The sequence below is a fragment of the Mustelus asterias genome, chromosome 1, assembly GCF_964213995.1.
Source record: "Mustelus asterias chromosome 1, sMusAst1.hap1.1, whole genome shotgun sequence".
Lineage (NCBI taxonomy): Eukaryota > Metazoa > Chordata > Chondrichthyes > Carcharhiniformes > Triakidae > Mustelus > Mustelus asterias.
This window is the reverse complement of record NC_135801.1, coordinates 1,764,364-1,789,185: the sequence shown is the minus strand read 5'-3', so window position 1 is coordinate 1,789,185 and position 24,822 is coordinate 1,764,364. Positions and strand designations below refer to the sequence as shown.

Below are 24,822 nucleotides of genomic sequence, written 5' to 3'. Positions count from 1 at the left end.
CTAATAAAGGATTCAAAGTTATTGGGGATAAGTGGGATGTGGAGTTGAGGTCACAATCAGATCAGCCACGATCTTACTGAATGGCACGCGCACATTCCATCTCTCGTGTCTCACTTAATCTCTCGCCCTCCCCAGGCCTGACTCAACCTCCCCAAGCCCGAATCCACCCAACCTCCCAGGGTCAGAATCAAACTCCCAGGGCTCAAATCAACCTCACTCTCCCCGGGCCTGACTCAACTCCGGCCTCCCCGGGCTCCGGCCTCCCCGGGCTCCGGCCTCACCGGGCTCCGGCCTCACCGGGCTCCGGCCTCACCGGGCTCCGGCCTCACCATTGCTTCACCTCTCTTGGCCCAGCATGCCTTAAGTACACTCACTGATGCCGGTGTTAGCTGCTCCTCCAATCAGAGACTGTATCTCAACCTCATTGGCTGCTGATAAGCGCACTTGTCCACCTATCAGAAGCAAAGGTGGGATAGAAATGGCTCATGATTGGAGGAGCAGCTCATTGGACAAGCCTGCCTAAAGGCCAGAGTCAGCAAAAAAGGAGAAAAAACCAAAACAGTACCTGGATGCGCTGGAGAGCTGTCGGCAAATCTGATTATCCAACAGCTCTCCAAGGTGGGACTTCCTCTCAAGTGCAATGGAAGTCCCGCCTGCTGCCAGTCAATGCTCATTAGAGTGTGAAATGGCAGCAGGTCTGTCAGGGTTGGTGGAGACACTTTCCCACCAACTCTCCGGGCTGAAGCATCATGGTCGGCACTGGCTTGGAGGGCTGAAGGGCCTGTTCCTGTGCTGCACTGTTCTTTGATCTTTGAGTGTTTGCCATCCTGATAATTCAGGTCTGGGAGTTTTTGGTGGAGACGAGTTGTTTACAGTTGTCTTCAGAAGGGATTTAAATTAGTCAAGCCATTCCCAGATCACAGGAGCTAATCACACCTTTGAAAACAAGGGGCTTTGGGAATGTAAGCCCTGAGTTCAGAAGGCTGAGGAACAGAATTTGCAAAGTGCTGTGTTACAGCAGTGAATTGGGGAGAATGGAGCTATTAGAAACAAGGGGACTTTCAATTTTCTGTCAAATTCAGAAACTGCAGTGAAGTTCAGACATGAGCTGAGAGGTCTCAAACCTCACCAGACAGCTGTGGCAAAGTTTAGAATTAGTCCCAAGAAAGTGGATAGTCTTCAAGAACTTGATAAGTGGGCAATGTCTTCCTGGAGAAGAAAACATAGTGGAAAAAAGACAGAATTGAGGAATTTAGTCTCAAGTGTCTATGGTTGTGTTTTATTGTGCATTTTGATATAAAATGTAAGTAATAACCTAAGACTGTGTATGTAGCCGTGCTTGTTTGCATTGTTTCCTATACAGTAAAATCAATTTGGTTTAATCGTGGAATCTTGTGGCTTTATTCTTCCAGTAAATAATGGATTTTCCCAAATTCTGTTTAAATGTTAATTGTAACACCATCAACACAGCAAAAGAAGTGATACTTAAAAAGTGCTACACTTCCAAGAAGTGCATCTGACACCACAAAACTCTACCAAGAAATTATAGATGTGGCAAGCATTTTTGCTTAGCCAATTATATCTGATCAAGCTGGCACACAAACAGCCACTCGTCTACAAAAAGAAATTATGCCCTTAACACTCAATCTTTTCTCAAAATGCTTATTGTGAAACTTGATACAATCAGCCTAGACAACAACTTATCCAGTAATTTATCTACATAGGACATGAGGCGGCCATTCAGCCCCTCAAGTCTGCTCCGCCACTCAACTAGATCATGGGAGATTGTCTAACTCAATGCCATTATCCTGCTTTACCCCCATTATCCCTTGATGTTTTTAATATATCGAAATCTATCAAACTCTGTCTTGAATACATCCAAATGACTGAGACTCCAAAGCACTTTGGGGTAGAAAATTCCAAATTTTCACTATCTTTTAAGTAAATTCCTCTCATCCCAGTCTGAAACAACTTGTAGCATATCCTGACAGCCTTCCTTCATCTACCCTGTCAAACATAGAACATAGAAAAGCTACAGCACAATACAGGCCCTTCGGCCCACAAGTTGCACCGAACATGTCCCTACCTACTAGGCTTACCTATAACCCTCTATCTTACTAACTTCCATGAACTTATCCAAAAGTCTCTTAAAAGACCCTATCAAATCCGCCTCCACCACCACTGCTGGCAGCCCATTCCACTCACCCACCACCCTCAGTGAAAAACTTACCCCTGACATCTCCTCTGTACCTACTCCCCAGCACCTTAAACCTGTGCCCTCTTGTGGCAACCATTTCAGCCCTGGGAAAAAGCCTCTGACTATCCACTCGATCAATACCTCTCAACATCTTATACACCTCTATCAGGTCACCCCTCATCCTTCGTCTCCCCAAGGAGAAAAGGCCGAGCTCACTCAACCTATCCTCATAAGGCATGCTCCTCAACCCAGGCAACATCCTTGTAAATCTCCTCTGCACCCTTTCTATGGCTTCCACATCCTTTCTGTAATGAGGCGACCAGAACTGGGCACAGTACTCCAGGTGGGGTCTGACCAGAGTCCTATACAGATGCAGCATTATCTCCCGATTTCTAAACTCAATTCCTCTATTGATGAAGGCCAGTATTCCATATGCCTTCTTAACCACAGCCTCTACCTACGACGCTGCTTTGAGCGTCCTATGAACCCGGACCCCAAGATCCTTCTGATCTTCCACACTGCCAAGCATCTTACCCTTAATATTATATTCTTTCATCCTATTCGACCTACCAAAATGAACCACCACACACTTATCTGGGTTGAAGTCCATCTGCCACTCTTATCTATGTCTCGTTGCAACTGCTGACATCCCTCTTCACTATCCACAACCCCACCAACCTTTGTGGCATCAGCAAACTTGCCAACACTTCCTCAGCCAGGTCATTCATAAAAATCACAAAGAGCAAGGGTCCCAGAACAGATCCCTGGGGCACTCCACTGGTGACCGACCTCCATGCTAAAAAAGACCCATCTACAACCACTCTTTGCCTTCTGTGGGCAAGCCAGTTCTGAATGCACAAGGCAACGTCCCCTTGTATCCCATGCCCCTTCACTTTCTCAATAAGCCTTGCATGGGGCACCTTATCAAACACCTTGCTGAAATCCATATAAACTACATCTACCGCTCTTCCCTCATCTATGTGTCTAGTTACATCTTCAAAAAATTCAATTAGGCTCGTAAGGCATGATCTGCCTTGGACAAAGCCGTGCTGGCTGTTTCTAATCATACTATTCCTCTCCAGATGTTCATAAATCCTGCCTCTCAGGATCTTCTCCATCAACTTACCAACCACTGAGGTTAGACTCACTGATCTATAATTTCCCGGGGTATCTCTTCTCCCTTTCTTGAATAACGGAACCACATCTGCAATCCTCCAATCCTCCGGAACCTCTCCCGTCTCCATTGATGACGCAAAGATCATCGCCAGAGGCTCAGCAATCTCTTCCCTCACCTCCCACAGTAACCTGGGGTACATTCCATCCGGTCCCGGTGATTTTTCTAACTTGATCCATTTCAAAAGCTCCAACACATCCTCTTTCCAAATGTCCACATGCTCAAATCTCAAAGCCCTTTAAGAATTTTATAGAGATCACCTCTTATTCTTCTAAACTCCAGAAAGTACAGGTCCATGTAATAAATAGAATCACAGAATATAATCACATGGTGATTACAGCACAAAAGGGTCTGTCTTGCCTGTGCTGACTCTCTGAAGCATTATTTCACCTACGACGACTCCTACCATCTCCCCATAGCCCTGCACGGCCTTCCATTTCAGATAATAGTCCAATTCCCTCTTGAATGTTTCGGTTGAACCTACCTCCACCACACTCTCAGGCAGTGCGTTATAGATCCTAACCACTTGCTGCGTGAAAGATTTTTTCATTTTGTCATCGCTTTTTTCATCAATTTCCCTCATGATCCTTTCACGACTGGGAACAGTTTCTCCCCATCTACTCTGTCCAGACACTTCGTGGTTTTGAACACCTCGATCATATCTCTTCCCAACTTTCTCTGCTCCAAGGAAAACAGTTCCAAATCTTCCAACTAAAAGAGCAAAAGCTGGAAAATCTCAGCAGGTCTGGCAACATCTGTAAGGAGAGAAAAGAGCTGACGTTTCGAGTCCGGATGACCCTTTGTAAATTCAAATTAGCTTTGACAAAGGGTCATCCAGACTCGAAACATCAGTTCTTTTCTCTCCTTCCAGATGCTGCCAGACCTGCTGAGATTTTCCAGCATTTTCTCTTTTGGTTTCAGATTTCAGCATCCGCAGTAATTTGCTTTTATCCAACTTTTTCAAGCTCTATTCATTACTGAAGTTCCTCATCCCTGGAACCATTCCCGTGAATCTTTACATTCTCTCTTCAATATCTTCACATTCTTCCTAAAACGTGGTGCCCAGAACTGGACACAATACTCCAGTTGAGGCTGAACCAGTGTTTTGTACAGGTTTAACATAACTTCTTTGCTTTTGTACTCTATGCCTGTATTGATAAAGCCCAGGATTTTTTTTTCTTTCTTCCATTTCACTGCAAGGGCCATCCCTAATTGCCATGGAACTGAGTGTCTCACTTGGCCAATTTCAGAGGGCAGGTTAAGAATCAACTACATTGCTGTGGTTCTGGAGTCACATGCAAGGTCAGCCAAGTGAAGGACGGCAGATTTCCTTCCCTAAAGGACATTAGTGAAGCAGATGGGTTTTTATAAGAATCATTGATAGTTTTTTATAAGAATCACTGATAGTTTCATGGACACCATCACTGTGACAAGCATTCAATTCCAGATATCTTAAGTATTAATTAATTGAATGTAAATTCTATCTGCCGCCATGGTGGGATTTGAACCTGTGTTACCACAGCATTAGCCTGGGCCTCTGCCTTACCATTCCAATAACATTACCACTATACCACCATCGCCTCTGTGAATGAGAGATGCCGTATGTTTTATTGGCTGCAACCTCAACCTGTCCGTCACCTTCGATTAAATTTATACATCCTTCCATTTCATGCCACAGGCAGAATTTCTCTGTATTTCTTCAACTTCTGCTAAGCACTTTCTTCTTTCTAAAACAGTAACAATGATTAAATGCACTAGGTTTCCTTGGCCACTGACGAGAGCTAAATAAAATGTCCCAAGGTGTTTCACAAAGTCATTATCAAACAAAACTTAACACCAAGCCACACAATGAGATATTGGGACAGGTGGCCAAAGGTAATACCGGAGAAAGGAATATTGGGAAAGAGAATAGGGGTAGTTAAATTGCTCTTGCAGAGAGCTAGCATGGACTTGTCAGGCCAAATAGCCTTCTTCTGTACTCCAAGTAGGTTATAAAGAGCGACTCTGAGGAGGGGGGAGAAAGAGAAATTTGTGGAGGTTTGGAGAGGAAATTCCAGACCTTGGAGTCCAGGCAGCTGAAGGCACGGTCATCATCAGTACAGTAGTTAAAATGAAGGATGCTCACGAGGCCAGAATGAGAGCAGTGTCGATCTCTGAGGGTTGTAGCAGGTAACAGAGGTAGGGAGGAATGGGGACATGGGGGAATTTGAAAACATGGATTGGGGGAAATGTTTAAATTGAGGTGCTGCTGGACCAGAAGCCAATTTAGGCCAGCAAGGCCAGAGGCACACATCTAAACTATACTTCATTCTCCAGCTGTGAAACCCAGGAAAACACCTCTTTGTTCTCCTCTCTAACTGCACATAACATTCTTAAACCTTGTTTATTCATAACATTATAAACCAGCAAGGAATTACATACTCTTAGTTTGTAACCTTCTAATATAAATCAATTGTGACAGAGACTGAAGAAAAGAACAAATAATACCACACAATACAAAAGTGGAATTGAAAGACATTTTTGGCATATAACTGCTAAGAACTTGAAAGACCATGGGCCCGATTCGCAGTGAGGGACTGCTGACATTGCAGAAAGTTAGTGATTTCTGGGAATTTCCCTTTTCCTGACATTAGTTTAAAATGAGGTGTGGTGATCCTCAGGTTAAATCATCACCAGTCAGCTCTCCCCCTGAAAGGGAAGGTCAGCCCATGGTCACCTGGGACTACAGTGACGTTACCTTTAGTTCCAGATCAAGGGGATTTCCAGGTGTCCAGCAGCAGCACTGCTATCAAACAGGCTAAGCAGCCAATTGCATTGACATATTTTCATATGTTGCAAACCAGGAAGTAAAATGCACTGAATATTTTTAATTTTAAATTTACAGATAGTGAAATAAATGTTTGGGACGTCAATATGAGATTAAGGTAGAAGCTGAAAGATCTTGAACTTCAAAAGAATTTAAAGCCTAGAATTTGCTATAAAGGAGAAATTTGACATTCCCCAAATATGAAATGAATTTCTCAGGGCCAAGAGGTATTTTATCAATAATTATGAGCTTGGTATGTTCTTATAAACCCATACATCCAACAAGGTGCAACTTTTGCAAGGATTTTCCAGTGAGACTGATAGTAAACGGGCAACATTACATCAGCTCAGTGATTTGCAATTGATTGCAGCCTGGAGTGGAATGCAGCAGCCTATCAGAGAGTAGAAAATCACTGACAGTAACTTCTGATTTCTGCATTTAACAGCGCATGTACAGATTCTAGAAATGTTTGTCAAATTTAGAGGTGTAACAAAGATGAATGCTAATAGTTTCACCTTCACTATTACAACAAAATGCCCTAAACTAGTATTTTTATTTTGTCGTACCTTTCTGATGAAGTTGACATGGCATTCCCCATTTTGCTGAGGTGGAGGGCATTCAGGAGGCACTGGGTATTTGCTATGTTGAGCACTCTGCTGTGCTGCATATGAGACTGCAGATAAAAAGCGAACCTCGATGAAGTTTCTTTCTCTGATCACGTCAGTAGAATCAAAAGTCTAAAATGATTTTAAAACAGAAAATCAAAGGCATGTGAAAATGTTCAGCTGGCATTTCACAAACAGACTGGCCTTTACAGTTTTAATTTTAAAACAGGCAGATATTTTTGTCAGCAATACAGACAAAATTATTTTAAGCACTGAAAATGTACCATTTTAACAAAATTATAACAAAGCTTTTACTTGTTACCAGGTTCTTGAAGAGGAAAACCCTGAGTAGAGATCATGTTACATCAGGTTTAAAGTTTATTTATTAGTATCACAAGTCGGCTTACATTAACACTGCAATGAAGTCACTGTGAAAATCCCCTAGTCGCCACACTCCGGCGCCTGTTTGGGTACACTGAGGGTGAATTTAGCATGGCCAATGCACCAAATCAGCACGTCATTCGGACTGTGGGAGGAAACAAGAGCACCTGGAGGAAACCTACTCACACCCACTCGGGCAGCACTGCTGCCTCACAGCGCCAGGGACCCGGGTTCAATTCCGGCCTCAGGTCACTGTGGAGTTTACACGTTCTCCTCGTGTCTGCGTGGGTTTCCTCCGGGTGCTCTGGTTTCCTTCCACAGTCCAAAGATGTGTGGGTTAGGTTGATTGGCCATGCTAAATTTACCCTATTGTCAGGAGATTAGCAGGGTAAATATGGGGTTATGGGGATAGGGCCTGAGTGAGATTGTGGTCGGTACAGACTTGATGGTCCAAGTGGCCTCCTTCATCACAGTAGAGATTCTACATGGGTAGAACATGCAAGCTCCCCACAGACAGTGACCAGGGCCGGGAATTGAACTTGGAACAGGGGAAATGGGACGAGAGAGAGCAGGGGGAAGGGTCCATGAGAGAGTAGGGGAAAGGGTCCATGAGAGAGCAGGGGAAAGGGTCCATGAGAGAGGGGCGGCACGGTAGCACAGTGGTTAGCACTGCTGCTTCACAGTTCCAGGGACCTGGGTTCGAATCCCGGCTCGGGTCCCTGTCTGTGTGGAGTTTGCACATTCTCCCCGTGTCTGCGGGGGTTTCCTCCGGTTTCCTCCTACAGTCCAAAGATGTGCGGGCTAGGTTGATTGGCCATTCTAAATTGCCCCTTAGTGTCCCGGGATGCATAGGTTAGAGGGATTAGTGGATAAATATGTAGGGATATGTGGGCAGGGCCTGGGTGGGATTGTGGTTGGTGCAGACTCGATGGGCCGAATGGCCTCTTTCTGCACTGTAGGATTCTATGATTCTATGAGAGCAGGGGAAATGGACGAGAGAGAGCAGGGGCGGGAAAAGTGTCCGAATCTGTCTGGTGAATATTTACTGCACTCCCTCTGTGGCAAGTATATCCTTTCGTAGATAGGGAGACCAAAACTGCACACAATACTTCAGATGTGGTCTCACCAAGACCCTGTATTAAATAAACCTGTTGGACTTTAACCTGGTGTTGTGAGACTTCTTACTGTGTTTACCCCAGTCCAACGCCGGCATCTCCACATCATAGCTGCAGTAAGACATCCTTTTCCTGTACTCAGGTTTTCTTGCAATGAAGGCCAACATATCATTTGCCTTCCTAACTGCTTGCTGCATCAGCAGGCTTGCTTTCAGTGCCTGATGCCCAAGAACACCCAGGTCGCTTTGTACATCAACATTTCCCAATCTATCACCATTTGAATGATACTCTGCCATTCTGTTTCTCCACCCGAAGTGGACAGCTTCACATTTATCCACATTATGCTGCATCTGCCGTGTATTTGTTCACTCATCCAACTTTCCTAAATCACCTTGAAGCCTCTTTACTTCCTCACCACTCACAATTCCACCTAGTTTTGTGTCGTCAGCAAACGTGGAAATATTATATTTGATCCCCTCACTCAAATCGTTGATGTATATTGTGAAGAGCTAGGGCCCAAACACTGATCCATAATCTCACTAGTTACTGCCTTCCTCTCTGAAAAACACCCATTTATTCTTATTCTGCTTCCTGTCTGTTAACCAATTCTCAACCCATGCCAGTATGTTACCTCCTATCCCAAGCTCTTTAATTTTGTACTAACCTCTTATGTGGGACTTTATCAAAAGTTTTCTGAAAATCCAAATGTAACACATCCGCTGGTTCTCCCCTATCTATTCTGCTGGTTACATCCTCAAAAAACATTATTCCCCCTTCATAAATCCATGTTGAATTTGTCTAATCCTGTTGATATTTTCTAAGTGTCCTGTGATCATCATCATCCTTTATAATAGACTCTAGCACTTTCCCTATTCCTGTCAGGTTAACCGTTCTGTAATTTCTTGATTTCTCCCTCTCTTTTCTCTCTGTGGGGTTACATTTGTCACCACTCCTGTTAGGCTGGTACTGAAGTCCCAGTAGGTGTGGAGCCAGGTATTTAAAAACCTGGTCAGAGTCCTTCTTCTGTGGCTGCCTGCCTGCTACATAGATAATTGCAGTCTGCCCTTGTTCAGCTCTACAAGGCAATATTCCAGGTTCTAGCACTTATTTTGGTGCTGGGCTGAGGAGAATGTAACATCACTCATGACTCCTTGGTTTGGATAATGTATATTCCTCCTCTGGATTTTTGAGAGGGTTAATGTTTCAACTATTAATAAGCGCAACAAAGATTTCAGGTTCCTTTTGTCCTATCAGACTGATTGTCCCTCTTGGCCGTGGAAATGTAAAGGGGCTTTGTACAATTCTTTGGGATTTGATCCCTGCAGTCACAGGGTCATTTGCATTTCTTTAGAGATGACAGGGTTGCTGCTGTTCTGAAAACCGGAAATTCCTTTTGCGTAAGTCATAGCTAGTTATGGTTTGTCATTTTAAAACCTTTGTCCAGTTTTAATGGCTTTCTCAGTTAGTTATGCTGATATATTTATCATATGCACACATTTTATAAAAACATAGAATGAGATCTTCGCCCCCTGACAATAGATAAAGAACAGCAAGGAATATCTAAAAGCTTCAAAAAGGAAGAAATTCGAGTACGAGAGAAAGCTGACTCGAAATATAAAAACAGATGATAAGAGTCTCCACTGGTATTTAAAAGGAAAAAGGTAAAGTGAATGTTGATACTCTACAGATTAATGATGGAAAATAAGGAGATGGCAAATTAACTGAACAGATATTCTGTCTGCCTTCATAGCGGATACAAATAACACCCCAGAAATAAACGTGAATCAAGAGGTGAAACGGAAGACGGAATTTAAAACAATTGCAATCATCAGGGATGGAGTACTGAGGAAATTATTAGAACTATAAGGCAGGGTCATTGAATATTTTGAAGGCAGAGGTATATAGAGTCAAAGATTATGGGAGCTGGCAGAATGTGGAGTTGATGCCACGTACAGATCAACCATGACCTAATTGAATGGTGGAGCAGGGTTAAGGGGCCAAATGGCCTACTCCTGCTCCGAATTTGTCTGTTCTCAATCTGCCTTCAAAAATTTGTGTACTTATTATTCAGGTGTCACTCTCTCTTGCTCTCTACTCCTCCACCCACTTTTGAAATGTATCCTTCATTTTATATTGCCTCTCCTTGCTCTTTAAAGTTAAGTTAAAGTTTATTTATTAGTCACAAGTAAGGCTTACATTAACAGTGCAATAAAGTTACTGTGAAAATCCCCTCGTCGCCACACTCCGCCACCTGTTCGGGTACACTGAGGGAGCATTTAGCACGGCCAATGCACCTCACCAGCATGTCTTTCGGACTGTGGGAGGAAACTGGAGCAACCGGAAGAAACTCACGCAGACACGGGGAGACACGGGCAGGCTCCGCACTGACAGTGACCCAAGCCAGGAATCGAACCCGGGTCCCTGGCGCTGTCAGGCAGTGGTGTTAACCACTGTGCCAATGTTCCTGAGGAAGAGTTAGATTAATCACTTATACCTACAAACCTTTTTCATTTCCTGCTTAATATCTAGAGGCCTGTCAAAAGAAATGTTGAACAAAATTTAATTATTTTCCACTGGATGGAGCAAGAGGGAATTAAAATTCAGGATGAGTGAATGGCAGTTGTTCTCTTGCAGTAAGAATCAGCTGATTATTGGAATTCCCTAAGTTAAGGGGGAACTGTCTATGGTGTGAGGACAGAATAAAGATAAGGAGTTTTCAATGTTAATCTGCCAACATTATGCACAATACGGCAAGAGATTTTGTTTTTGGTGCTGGGGAACACTCCTCGAATTAATGCTATCCTCAAATTGCCAGACGTGTATACACCAGGACAACATGCTTCAAAAGGTCAATGAGACACAACTAGAAACTGTAGTGCCAGCCTGACATGCTTTTCAAGCTATTCTTCAACTAATGTGACCATACATTATGTGTCGGAATCCTAAGCATATACAAGAAAAAGCGTTATTTTTAAAATACTGCAAAGAATATTTAGGGTCAGAGAGTTCTGTTCTGTAAAACTCTACGACTCTAAATAAGCAATCTCTGGATTTCTAGTGTTTTAAATGAGATTGATAAATTTTAACTCACATATTGTCTAAACATGTTGTTTGATGTCCCAACTGTGATATTGTTGATGAGGATTGTTGCAACCGTGTCGAGTCCATCACAAACCACATTAACTCTCTTCCACTTACTGTTGGAAGAAATAAATTGATCCAAATGTTTTTTTAAAATTCTTATTTGTTCCAGAATTAAAGTAAAGCCTCTGTTGTTTTCTTGAACCGGGTTTCAAACTTGAGGCAATTCCACAATTTTTGAAGTTAGTTTGACAAATCAAAGGCCAACCACAAACCTGCATTGGAGCAGCGGTGGAGCAGCCAGGTAGTGGATCTGAACATTGCATGGGGAAAGGGCAGGGAAGTGAGATTAGGAGCAATCACATCAGATAGAGAATCAGTAATCTACCTGCAAATCTACAAATATCATGTGTCTTCCTTACACGCATTCATGTCAATGATTCTAAAACCTGGAGTTTCCAATCTATGTTGAAGTGGGGAGAATTATAAAAATGGTTACCTGACACACAAAATGGTTGCCTGGCACACAAAATGGTTACCTGGGAAGAGACATTAAGCAGGCACTGGCTTTTAGCACAGACAACTACTTAAAGTTAAAACATGAGGAACCAAAATACTGTAGGAAACTAGTCAGGGCTTGAGGCACTTTAAAGATAAGGGCAAACCCAGGACAATAAGGTCTGATAATAAGATCAGCCACAAATGGGAACAGAAATACATAAATGCAGCAAAACCACTGAATCACTGAATGAATAGATCGAAACCAGTCGTTGATAGAGGAAATGTATCCATTCTATGAACAATGCGATGTTAAATGCCCATGTCTGTACCTGTCTGATTATAATGATGTGTTAACGATCGATCACCATGATCTGTCTATTCAACTATAATGATGTGTTAAATGGCTAATGTCCGGACTATCCATTGTCTAAAAGGTATAAAAATGATCAACTGCTATTGTATGATTGAGAAGGTAGCTGCCACGTGCTGCGGAGTACCAATGCTTTCTCCCGAAGCTTCGTGTCCGAAATAAAACTGTATTATTGAACCTCCAGTCTGACTCCAGTGGTAAATTTCCCACAACAATTGGCATAGTCAGCACGGGTCTTATTACTGGTAAGTTTCGATCGATTGGCTACGATCGGAAAGCCGGGGTAGAGATCACTGAATCTGTGGGAGTCAGACAAGGTCAAGAATACAGTTTGAAAGGGGTTAAACTTAAGGGGTATTTGTAGCAATAAGTATTGGAGTGTATATGGTATAGTGATAAGTACTAACTGCTGATAGTGATAAGTAACTGTTACTTGTGCTGACCGACTGGAGGACAAGGTAGTGCCTGTCTCAAACGCGCAGTCTTTGACCGGTTGTTAAGAGGGGAAATCCCCCACGCGAAGGTCAGGAACCTGAAGTGAGCGTAGAGGCACCAAGGGCACTTAGGATTGTGAAGCACAAGTGGCAAAGGTCGGTTAACACCAAACTCTGTAGTGGTGAACAAACGCAGAGTTGCCATCTGATTGGATGGAAGTTTATAAAGTTGGGTACTGGACTGTCAATGTTGTAAAAGCGGCGCGGGAAAGGAGCTGATCAACTCTGACCTAGAGCCGGACTCCGGTGGAGAAACACATTGCCGAGGTGGTAATAGTGGAAGCCGTGAGTATAAATTGAAACCCTGAGACGGTAGTGAAACACGGTGCTGGAGTAGTAATAGTGGCCGGGGGTAGTGAAATCCCTACGGTAGAGAGCACACTTTACTAGGGAGTAATCGTGGCTGTACGGTGCCTAAAACACGTTGCCAAGGAGGCAATAGTGACCAGGGGTAATGAAGTCTGCGAAATGGCAGATAATGAAGTAAAGAGGGGATCTGCAGGTTCTCTCACTGAAGTGTACATGACAGACAGGCAAGCGTTAATAAAGAGGATGTAAAGGGATGGCTGGGATACTTCTCAGACCTTAGAACAGCAGAGAAAGTGGATAGATGGAGAAAAGAGAAACAAGACAAAGAAGATAGGGGTATTATTAGTACATCAGTTAGCTGAACTAATTGAGCAAGTAGTCGCCTCTACTAAAAAGTGGAGTGAAGATAAAGAAAAGATTAGAGAATTAGAATCCAGAGTAAGGGAACTGGAGAAATGAAACCAAGTGTTAGAAGAGAAGCAATGGAGAGGGGAAACTGTTCCTCTCCCTCCTTATGAGTCCACACAACAGGGACCAACCACTCCTCCAGAGGAGTGGGAAGCGCTAGAACATAACTTAGCGCCAATAACCGGAGGGGGAACAGATGCGCAGCCAAAAGCGAATTATAAACCCTTCACCCCAGGTGAGAGGCAGCAGATAATGGCTTCCCTGGGTAAATTACAACCTAGAAGCGCAAACACTCAATTCTGGAAAGAATTAGACACAATATGCGTAGGACCTGAGAGACGTACACCAGCTGGTCAGGGCAGCCTGTCCAGCGGATAAGTGGAGGTAGGTAGCAGGTGGACCCGCCGCTCCTCCAGCACAGGATTATAGTGGGGGACGGTGGACACATGTAGTCGCCCTAACAGCAGAAATAGATGCCCAACAGGCACCTTTCACCCAGTTTAAGGCAGAAATTCAGAGAGTATTAGGGAATGCTCCTACTAACTGGAGCAGAATTACCACAACCAAACAGCTAAAAGGGGAAGGAGCTGCTGAATACAGGGAACGATTGTTCCAAGTATATCAAGAGTGCTCAGGACAAGGAAACCCAGGATGTGGAGATCGAGCGTTCATCCAGGCTTTTAAGGATGGACTCTCTAGTGCTCACCAAACCATCCTAAAAATGGGAGTGATTATGTCCCAAGATTACAATGAATTGGTAGAATGGGCTAGTGGCATACCTGGAGGCGGATAGGAGAAATCTTAGTTTTTGTATTTCAGTGTGTTTGTGTGGTCTGGTTGCTTGTCGAATGCAGGTGGTTGTTGTTGCATTAGATTGAGAGCAGGAGCTGTTGAAGCCTGTTTGTTCCTGTGGAGTGTTTGTTGCAGGCAGTGGATGCGGTGCTTTGCACCTTAGTTTAGCCTCGGGGGGGGGGGGCTGGGGAAGTGTTAAAACTGTTAAAGATTAAAGTGATAAGATTTCTTGAATTTACTTCTGTTTGGAGTTTAATTCACCAATGCAAATTGCCCAGTTAGAATGCAGTATTAAGGTCCACAGAATATCATGATTTACGAACGTCTGATAGTTTAGTATTCTGTAACTGGTTAAAATTATGTACTGCCGTTGGAATTTCATGTGCCATCTATTGTTAAAAATAGAAACAACTTAAATTAAAAGGGTTTGGATATCACGGTTATGATGTGTAAAGTGATATGATACAACTGCCGCTTGATTATTTTTATTATACAGTATCACACTGCCATATAGACCTGAGAATAAAATCAAATCCTGAATAACTTGCACAACGCTGCTAAACGTTGGTGCTTGGCATTTGAATGCACTTCTTTGTAGGTAGGGTAGTGGCATTTTGTGAAGTACTGTAATGCGGCGCTTGCACGCAAACAAATGATCAAATTAGATATAATGTAAGAGTACATCATTTAAAGATTGGAGCTGTATGGCATGTGATTTTAATGAGGAAAGCGATGCCTTTTGATGGGATTACATACAAATGAATGGATGTCCAGCTGCAGCCAAAAAGCCAGTGCAAAGTGTTATTTGATTCACACTAAGCTTTCTATGGAGGGGGGGATATGTAATTAAATATTTTGCACTACTGACGTATAAGTGAATTGCAGAAGTATTGCCCACTATATTAATGAGGCTAAGAGCTACCACAAACCGGACAACTGGATTAACCCCTGATGAACTAATGACAGGACGGGCGATGCAATTACCAGAAAGCATCATATCAGGTAGGTCCACTAAAAGATAAAATCAGGAGATATGTTTTGGAACTAAGCGTCCAACTAAAAGGGATGCGCAAATTGGTAAAAGACAATCAGGAAAAAAGAGACGCAGAGAGAGCTTGAAATGCTCCCTGACGTCCCAACAGTGGGAAGTCGTGTCCTAGTAAAAACATGACCTGACAAACCAGGGTTTGCACCAAAATGGAATAGGCCATATGAAGTTCTAATTAATGGAGACACCTGTGCCTGTATAGACATAAGAGGGAAAGGTAGAAACATTGGACCCAGCTGAAATTACACTAGGAAATGAATGAATGAATGAATTAACCGAATTGCTTTCCTCAACACAGGCAAAGACTGCAAGCAAGAGCAACTGGCGCGTTCGGGTTGATAGTATAACTTTTGTAAAGTGTATAACTTATAGTATTAGAATTGATACTTGCTCGTTGCGGATATGTATGTAATCGCGTATGTAACTGTACTACTTTGCGTTGTCGTGACTGTAAATTTGACTGAATTGGAGGATAACCTATTTTACAAAGCTCATATACACTTACACGGGAATCGAACTGTATGTTACCCGTTAGTACAATCGGTAGAAGCCCTATTTGTAGCCACCCCTGGGTGGACCCCTCATGACTTATATACAGTAGATACATCAGACGCACCCTGTAAGGGACAAATTGGCAAATATAAAAGAGGTATATAGGGGAGATGTGTGGGACTTGTAAATCCCACAGATCCTGTATGCAAGGGGCTCCAACCGGTGGGAGGGAGAGCTTGTTCAGATACTGCAAGCTATCCGCTTTGTTTTACGGGGCAGGGATGGGGATGTGCCTATGCCTTGGTCCCCAAGAATGATTCCTGCGTACAGATGCAGTGCGTCCATCAGCATTGTCGGGTTAATAAGGGTCAGTTTATTTGCACCTGTGATGAACAGAAAAGCCTGAATGTAACCGCGGGAAGACAGCTCATTTGTGGACAATGCAACGGGACTCATGTAAGCTCAGCCAACTGGACATACCCATTTGATACTTACCAGATGGTGGGATCAAATGGGGAGTCAAGTCAACCGCGCAATTGGCAATATAAACAAACTCATAGTCGGGACACTAAATGTTACCGGGCTAAGAAGGGATATGTATTCCTCTTCAATGGTACTTACACGACAGAAACACCAAACCTCCCAAACCGTTTTACAGTAGGAACAATCGGACCACTGACTGTTCCATGCCCTCAGAAGGGGCATATTCGGAGGAGAATAGTAACTCGGGTTGTCAGCAAAGAATTCAGCGCTGATTGGGAAACCCCAGGCACAATGGGATCATCACTGGGATACGAGTTCCTTGGAGCCTTATCTCTGGGGGGGGGCAGCAGGAGTGATTAGTGCAAAGAATAGGAATCATATTGTTTGTGGACTAACAGTCCTGGGAAACAGCACTTCAAAAGCACTGGAGGTTGTTAACCAAGAAATGGCTGAACTGAGATTCTATGCACAGCAGACATGATATGCAGTGGACTACCAGTTAGCACAAGGGGGAGTGTGTACAATCATAGGCAACAAACGCATAACCCATGTCACAGGCGAATCCTACAACATTACCCAAGTCATCAATAACATCAGGGAACAACTTGATAACTTCAGACAGGGACCCAAGAAAGGAAGTAACTGGCTGGAATGGCTAGTAGGGGGATCCTGGGGATCTTACTTATTGCATGGGTTGGTCATACTCATTTTAATTGTAATTGTCTGCTATCTAATTGTTGGATGCCTTAATGTCTGTTGTAAAATAATGGTAACACGAATTGTAGTAAGAAGTTTAACAACACCAGGTTAAAGTCCAACAGGTTTATTTGGTAGCAAAAGCCACACAAGCTTTCGGAGCCCCAAGCCCCTTCTTCAGGTGAGTGGGAATTCAGGTCAAGTGATCACAATATGGTCGAATTTCTGATACAAATGGAAGAGGAGAAAGTAGGGTCCCATACCAGTGTCCTCTGTTTGAACAGAGGGAAGTACGATAGGATGAGGGCTGAATTGGCTAAGGTGGACTGGGAGAGCAGACTGGTAGGTAGGACAGCTGAGGAACAGTGGAGGATTTTTAAGGAGATCCTTTTCAGTACTCAGCAACAATATATTCCGGTGATAAAGAAGGACTGTAAGAAAAGGGATAGCCGGCCGTGGATAAAGAAGGAAATTATGGAGAGTATTAAATTAAAGACCGATGCATACAGAGTGGCCAAAAATAGTGGAGAATCGGAAGATTGGGAAAACTTTAAGAAACAACAAAGAACAACTAAGAAAGCGATAAAGAAAGGAAAGATAGGTTATGAAGCTAGGCTAGCTCTAAATATAAAAAATGATAGTAAAAGCTTTTACAAATATATAAAAAGAAATAGAGTGGCAAGAGTGAATGTTGGACCCTTGGAGGACGAGAGGGGGGATTCAATAGTGGGAAATGAGGAAATGGCTGAAACTTTAAATAAGTTTTTTTGTGTCGGTCTTCACGGTGGAAGACACAAATAGTTTACCGAATATTAACGATAGAGGGTTGGTAGGAGGAGAGGTACTCAATACAATTAATGTTACCAGGGAGGCAGTGCTTGGTAGACTAACAGGACTGAAGGTGGACAAGTCCCCGGGCCCAGATGGAATGCATCCCAGGGCACTGAAAGAAATGTCAGAGGCAATAGCAGATGCGTTAGTGGTTATTTATCAAAATTCGTTAGATTCTGGGGTAGTGCCGGCGGATTGGAAAACGGCTAATGTTACGCCGCTGTTTAAAAAAGGAAATAGACAAAAGGCGGATAACTACAGGCCGGTTAGCTTAATGTCTGTAGTTGGGAAAATGCTAGAATTCAGCGGTTCAAGAAGGTGGTTCACCGCTACCTTCTCAAGGGCAATTAGGGATGGGCAATGAAAATGCTGACCTACCCTGCAGCACCCATGTCCAGTGAAGGAATAAAAAAAATCTTAGCTCTGGGTGGACTAAGACTTTGATGTTAGCCTGAGACAGTGTGCAGGTCAGAATGAACTCCTAGCTGGGGAACAGAATTTGTGTCAGGATCAAAGACAATGGTTTTGCTTTTTCCAATGTCTAACTGGAGTAAATTGGAATTAATCCAAAATTAATAAGAATAAGAAATAGGAGCAGGAGTAGGCCATCTAGCCCCTCGAGCCTGCCCCGCCATTCAATAAGATCATGGCTGATCTGACGTGGATCAGTACCACTTACCCGCCTGATCCCCATAACCCTTAATTCCCTTACCGCTCAGGAATCCATCCATCCGCGCTTTAAACATATTCAGCGAGGTAGCCTCCACCACCTCAGTGGGCAGAGAATTCCAGAGATTCACCACCCTCTGGGAGAAGAAGTTCCTCCTCAACTCTGTCTTAAACCGACCCCCCTTTATTTTGAGGCTGTGTCCTCTAGTTTTAACTTCCTTACTAAGTGGAAAGAATCTCTCCGCCTCCACCCTATCCAGCCCCCGCATTATCTTATAAGTCTCCATAAGATCCCCCCTCATCCTTCTAAACTCCAACGAGTTGGATTGTCAAACAAACTGCCTGACAAAACAAAGGCAGTGCAGGATGAGGAAAACATAGAACATTACAGCGCAGTACAGGCCGTTCGACCCTCAATGTTGCGCCGACCAGTGAAACGAATCTAAAGCCCATCTAACCTACACTATTCCAATATCATCCATATGTTTATCCAATAACCATTTAAATGCCCTAAATGTTGGCGAGTCCACAACTGCTGCAGGCAGGGCATTCAACGCCCTTACTACTCTCTGAGTAAAGAACTTACCTCTGACATCTGTCCTATATCTATCACCCCTCAATTTAAACCCACGTGCTAGCTAGCCCATCCGAGGAAAAAGGCTCTCACTATCCACCCTATCTAATCCTCTGATCATCTTGTATGCCTCTATTAAGTCACCTCTTAACCTTCTTCTCTCTAACGAAAACAACCTCAAGTCACTCAGCCTTTCCTCATAAGACCTTCCTACCATACCAGGCAACATCCTAGTAAATCTCCTCTGCACCCTTTCCAATGCTTCCACATCCTTCCTATAATGCGGCGACCAGAACTGTACGCAATACTCCAACTGTGGCCGCACCAGAGTTTTGTATAGCTCCTGGCTCCGAAACTCAATCCCTCTATCAATAAAAGCTAACACACCGTACACCTTCTTAACAACCCTACCAACCTGGGTGCCAACTTTCAGGGATCTATGCACATGGACACCGAGATCTCTCTGCTCATCCACACTACCAAGTATCTTACCATTAGCCCAGTACTCTGTATTCTTGTTACTCCTTCCAAAGTGAATCACCTCACACTTATCCGCATTAAACTCAATTTGCCACCTCTCAGTCCAGCTCTGCAGCTTATCTATGTCCCTCTGTCACCTGCAACATCCTTCCGCACTGTCCACAACTCCACCGACTTTAGTGTGCCATCCGCAAATTTACTAACCCATCCTTCTACGCCCTCATCCAGGTCATTAATAAAAATGACAAACAGCAGTAGCCCCAAAACAGATCCTTGCGGTACACCACCAGTAACTGAACTCCAGGATGAACATTTCCCATCAACCACCACCCTCTGTCTTCTTACAGCTAGCCAAACCGCTAAATCACCCTCAATCTAATGCCTCTGTCTCTTCTGCAATAGCCTACCGTGGGGAACCTTATCAAACGCTTTACTGAAATCCATATACCCCCCATCAACTGCTTTACCGTCATCCACCTCTTTGGTCACCTTCTCAAAGAACTCAATATGGTTTGTGAGGCACGACCTACCCTTCACAAAACTGTATTGACTATCCCTAATCAAATTATTCCTTTCTAGATGATTATAAATCCTATCTCTTATAATCCTTTCCAAAACTTTGCCCACAACAGAAGTAAGGCTCACTGGTCTATAATTACCAGGGTTGTCTCTACTCCCCTTCTTGAACAAGGGGACAACATTCGCTATCCTCCAGTCTTCTGGCACTATTCCTGTAGACAATGACGACATAAAGATCAAAGCCAAAGGCTCTGCAATCTCCTCCCAAGCCTCCCAGAGAATCCTAGGATAAATCCCATCCAGCCCAGGGGACTTATCTTTTTTCACACATTCCAGAATTGCTAACACCTCCTCCTTATGAACCTCAATCCCGTCTAGTTCAATAGCCTGTATCTCAGTACTCTCCTCAACAACATTGTCTTTTTCCTGTGTGAATACTGACGAAAAATATTCATTTAGCGCCTCTCCCATCTCTTCAGACTCCACGCACAACTTCCCACTACTGTCCTTGACTGGCCCTAATCTTACCCTAGTCATTCTTTTATTCCTGACATACCTATAGAAAGCTTTAGGGTTTTCCTTGATCCTACCTGCCAAAGACTTCTCATTTCCCCTCCTGGCTCTCCTTAGCTCTCTCTTTAGGTCCTTCCTGGCTAACTTGTAACTCTCAAGCACCCTAACTGAGCCTTCACATCTCATCTTTACATAAGTCTCCTTCTTCCTCTTCACAAGAGATTCAACTTCTTTAGTAAACCACGGTTCCCTCGCTCGACCACTTCCTCCCTGCCTGACAGGTACATACTTATCAAGGACACGCAGTAGCTGTTCCTTGAACAAGCTCCACATTACAATTGTGCCCATCCACTGCAGTTTCCTTCCCCAACCTATGCATCCTAAATTTCACCTAATCGCATCATAATTTCCTTTCCCCCAGCTATAACTCTTGCCCTTCGGTATATACCTATCCCTTTCCTAAAGTAAACGTAACCGAATTGTGGTCACTATCACCAAAGTGCTCACCTACCTATAACTATAGGGTTCATGGTGGGAGATATAGGAAGGATATCAGAGGTAGGTTCTTCACGCAGAGAGTGGTTGGGGTGTGGAATGGACTGCCTGCAGTGATAGTGGAGTCAGACACTTTAGGAACATTTAAGCGGTTATTGGATAGGCACATGGAGCACACCAGGATGGTAGGGAGTGGGATAGCTTGATCTTGGTTTCAGATGAAGGTCGGCACAACATCGTGGGCCGAAGGGCCTGTTCTGTGCTGTAATGTTCTATGTTCTATGTACCTCCAAATCTAACACCTGGCCTGGTTCATTACCCAGTACCAAATCCAATGTGGCCTCGCCTCTTGTTTGCCCATCTACATACTGTGTCAGGAAATCCTCCTGCACACATTGGACAAAAACTGACCCCTCTAAAGTACTCGAACTATAGCTTTTCCAGTCAATATTTGTAAAGTTAAAGTCCCCCATTACAACTACCCTGTTACTTTCGCTCCTATCCAGAATCATCTTGCAATCCTTTCCTCGACAGCTCTGGAACTTTTCAGAGGCCTATAGAAAACTCACGACAGGATGACCTCTCCTTTCCTGTTTCTAACCTCAGCCCATACTACCTCAGTAGACGAGTCCTCATCAAACGTTCTTTCTGCCACCGTAATATTGTCCTTGACTAACAATGCCACACCTCCCCCTCTTCTACCACCTTCCCTGCTCTTACTGAAACATCTAAACCCCGGAACCTGCAACAACCATTCCTGTCCCTGCTCTATCCATGTCTCCGAGATGGCCACAACATCGAAGTCCCAGGTACCGACCCATGCTGCAAGTTCACCCACCGTATTCCGGATGCTCCTGGCGTTGAAGTGTACACACTTCAAACCACCTTCCTGCCTGCCAGTACACTCCTGCGACCTTGAAACCTTATCCACGACCTCACTACTCTCAACCTCCTGGACACTGGAGCTACAATTCAGGCTCCCATCCCCCTGCTGAATTAGTTTAAACCCTCCCGAAGAGCATTAGCAAATTTCCTCCCCAGGATATTGGTACCCCTCTGGTTCAGGTGTAGACCATCCCGTTTGTAGAGGTCCCACCTACCCCAGAATGAGCCCCAATTGTCCAGGTATCTGAATCCCTCCCTCCTGCACCATCCCTGTAGCCACGTGTTCAACTGCTCTCTCTCCCTATTCCTCTCCTCACTATCACGTGGCACAGGTAACAAACCAGAGATAACAACTCTGTTTGTTCTAGCCCTAAGCTTCCACCCTAACTCCCTGAATTTCTGCCTTACATCCCCATCCCTTTTCCTATCTATGTCTTGGGTGCCTATGTGAACCACGACTTGGGGCTGGTCCCCCTCTCCCGTAAGGATCCCGAAAACACGATCCGAGGCATTCTCTTCTTCATTGTTCGACCGGAGCAAGCAGAGAGGGAGCGATTCGTGTGAGGAGAGCTGAGGGTAAGAGAGTTTGATTTTTTACCTTACTTTTTCACGTTTTTTTCCCCCAGTGCAGCAGGAAACAGGAAACTGGAAGTAGGCTGCGGAGAGGCCTGGGAAGGCTTTTTGCCCAATAAATTTGAATGGGGAGGAAACCCGAGACACTACACGTGTACAGTCTCCCACCCTCCCCCCTCCTCTAACCTAAAAAAAAGAGTGAGAGCAGGTAAGCTTTTCTTTCTCTCTTTCGTTTCTTATTAAGGGAAGTTAGCAGTGATGTCAGTGCAGGCAGTGCAATGTTCCTCCTGTGGGATGTTTGAGGTGAGGGACACCAGTGTCCCGGCTGAGTGCACCTGCAGGAAGTGCACCCAATTCCAGCTCCTTGAAGACCGTGTTAGGGATCTGGAGCTGGAACTGGATGAACTCAGGATCATTCGGGAGGCAGAGGCAGCTATAGATAGAAGCTACAGGGAGGTAGCTACTCATAGAGATTATGATACGTGGGTGACGGCTAGAAGGGGTAAGAAGCAGTCGGGGGGGGGGGGGAACTTACCAGGGGTAAGCCATGGGGTACAGGTCTCTGGCACAGAGTCTGTCCTTGTTGCTCGGAAGGGAAGAGGGGAGAGGAGTAGAGCATTAGTTATTGGGGACTCCATAGTTAGGGGGACAGATAGGAGATTCTGTGGGAACGAGTGAGATTCACGGTTGGTGTGTTGCCTTCCAGGTGCCAGGGTCCGTGATGGAGGGCAGGGTGGTCAGGGAGTGATCAGGACAGCACAGAAACCACTCTGCATTAACCTATAGACACTTTTGCAACGCCTGATATCCTGAGTGTAACACACAATGTAAAATTTCAAGGTGCAACACGCTGTGGATGTCAGTTATGTATAAGAATCTAACTGTAAACTAACAAATCAGAAAGTTCATCAAAGAGAAGAACAAAGAAAAGTCCAGCACAGGAACAGGCCCTTCGGCCCGCCAGGCCTGTGCCGATCTTGATGCCCCAACTAAACCAAAGAAAAACCCTTCTACCCTTACTGGGTCCGTATCCCTCTATTCCCTCCCTATTCATGTACCCATTCAGATGCCTCTTCAATGTTGCTAATGTACCTGCTTCCACCACCTCCTCTGGCAGCGCGTTCCAGGCACCCACCACTCTCTGCTTGAAAAACTTCTCTCACCTTGAACCTGTGCCCCCTTGTAATTGACACTTCCACCCCTGGGAAAAAGCCTCTGACTATCCACCCTGTCTGTGCCTCTCATAATTTTGTAGACCTCTAAGAGGTCTCCCCTCAGCCTCCGTCTTTTCAGTGAAAACAATCCGAGTTCATTCAACCTCTCCTCATAGCCAACACCATCGAGACCCGGCAACATCCTGGTGAACCTTCTTTGCACTCTGTTCAAAGTTTCCACATCCTTCTGGTAGTGAGGCGACCAGAACTGCACGCAATACTCCAAATGCAGCCTAACCAAGGTTTTATATAGCTGCAACATGATTTCCCAACTCTTGTACTCAATGCCCCAGCTGATGAAGGTAAGCATTCCATATGTTTGTAGAAACCGGCATGCCATTGGAGCTACAAGTCCCAGCAAGGTAGTTTATCCCTTCTCCCACTCAAAGGGTATTTCTCAATGCCAATGGGTAGGGAGCAGAAACCACTGAGTTTTCAATCCCATAGTCCACTCTGCCAACAACTCTGTAGGAATCGCAGCATTTGTACCAACCTGAAATCAGACGGTAGTGAGAATGTCCGACTGTATGTCCAATTATCCAACACAATCCATCTATAGGCATCATCATTAAACCTATAGTAAGGATCCTATAAATAAAAAGAGAGTTAAATTAATTTACACAAGATATTTTACTAACATGTCCCTGATGGTTCTTCTTCTAAAATGCAACTTTGATTTCTTTGAATCCATTTGTTTAACAATGACAATTAAAACTACTTGCATATAATTTACAGAACAGAAACACTGCACTAGTGCTGTCCACCATCCATTGCTAGTGTGCCAACACTAACCCCACCACCACGTATGCCAGTCACTGGGCCAGTACTGAACTCTTCCCCTCCCCATGCCAGTCACTGTGTCAGTGCTGACCATCACAGTGCCCGTGCTGGGCCCCCCCATGCTGGTCACTGTGCCAGTGCTGACTGTGTTGCCCTGTGTGTGGGGTCTAGACAGGGGTTAATTGGGGCCTGTCTATTCTCCTAAAGTAAGCTGCTCGAGACTAGTTTGTTTTTTCCCTTAAAATCAAATAAATCCATCCCCAGGCACTCCCCAGTAGTGATGGAGAAGTCGAAGGTGGTGGTGGTTCTATTGCTCTTGAATGTTTACTGTGAACGT

At 44.3% G+C, this 24,822-nt stretch overlaps 1 protein-coding gene across 8 annotated transcripts in view; it reads right to left on the bottom strand.

The window, feature by feature from the left end:
- Positions 1-24,822, bottom strand: part of manba (mannosidase, beta A, lysosomal) — a 143,381-nt gene that overhangs the window by 115,067 nt on the left and 3,492 nt on the right. For 6 of the 8 annotated variants that reach the window (XR_013495801.1, XR_013495821.1, XM_078201014.1 and 3 more), the window contains exons 2-4: positions 24,199-24,293; positions 11,370-11,475; positions 6,744-6,914 (exon numbers count right to left, since the gene is read on the bottom strand). Coding sequence is in view for 6 of the 8 variants with exons in the window: in XM_078201014.1 (XP_078057140.1) it covers positions 6,744-6,914; positions 11,370-11,475; positions 24,199-24,293 (372 nt within the window). In the remaining 2 variants the exon portion in view is untranslated. The remainder of the gene's footprint in view (positions 1-6,743; positions 6,915-11,369; positions 11,476-24,198; positions 24,294-24,822) is intronic. The other 2 variants (XM_078201323.1, XM_078201401.1) reach the window with 1 other exon arrangement.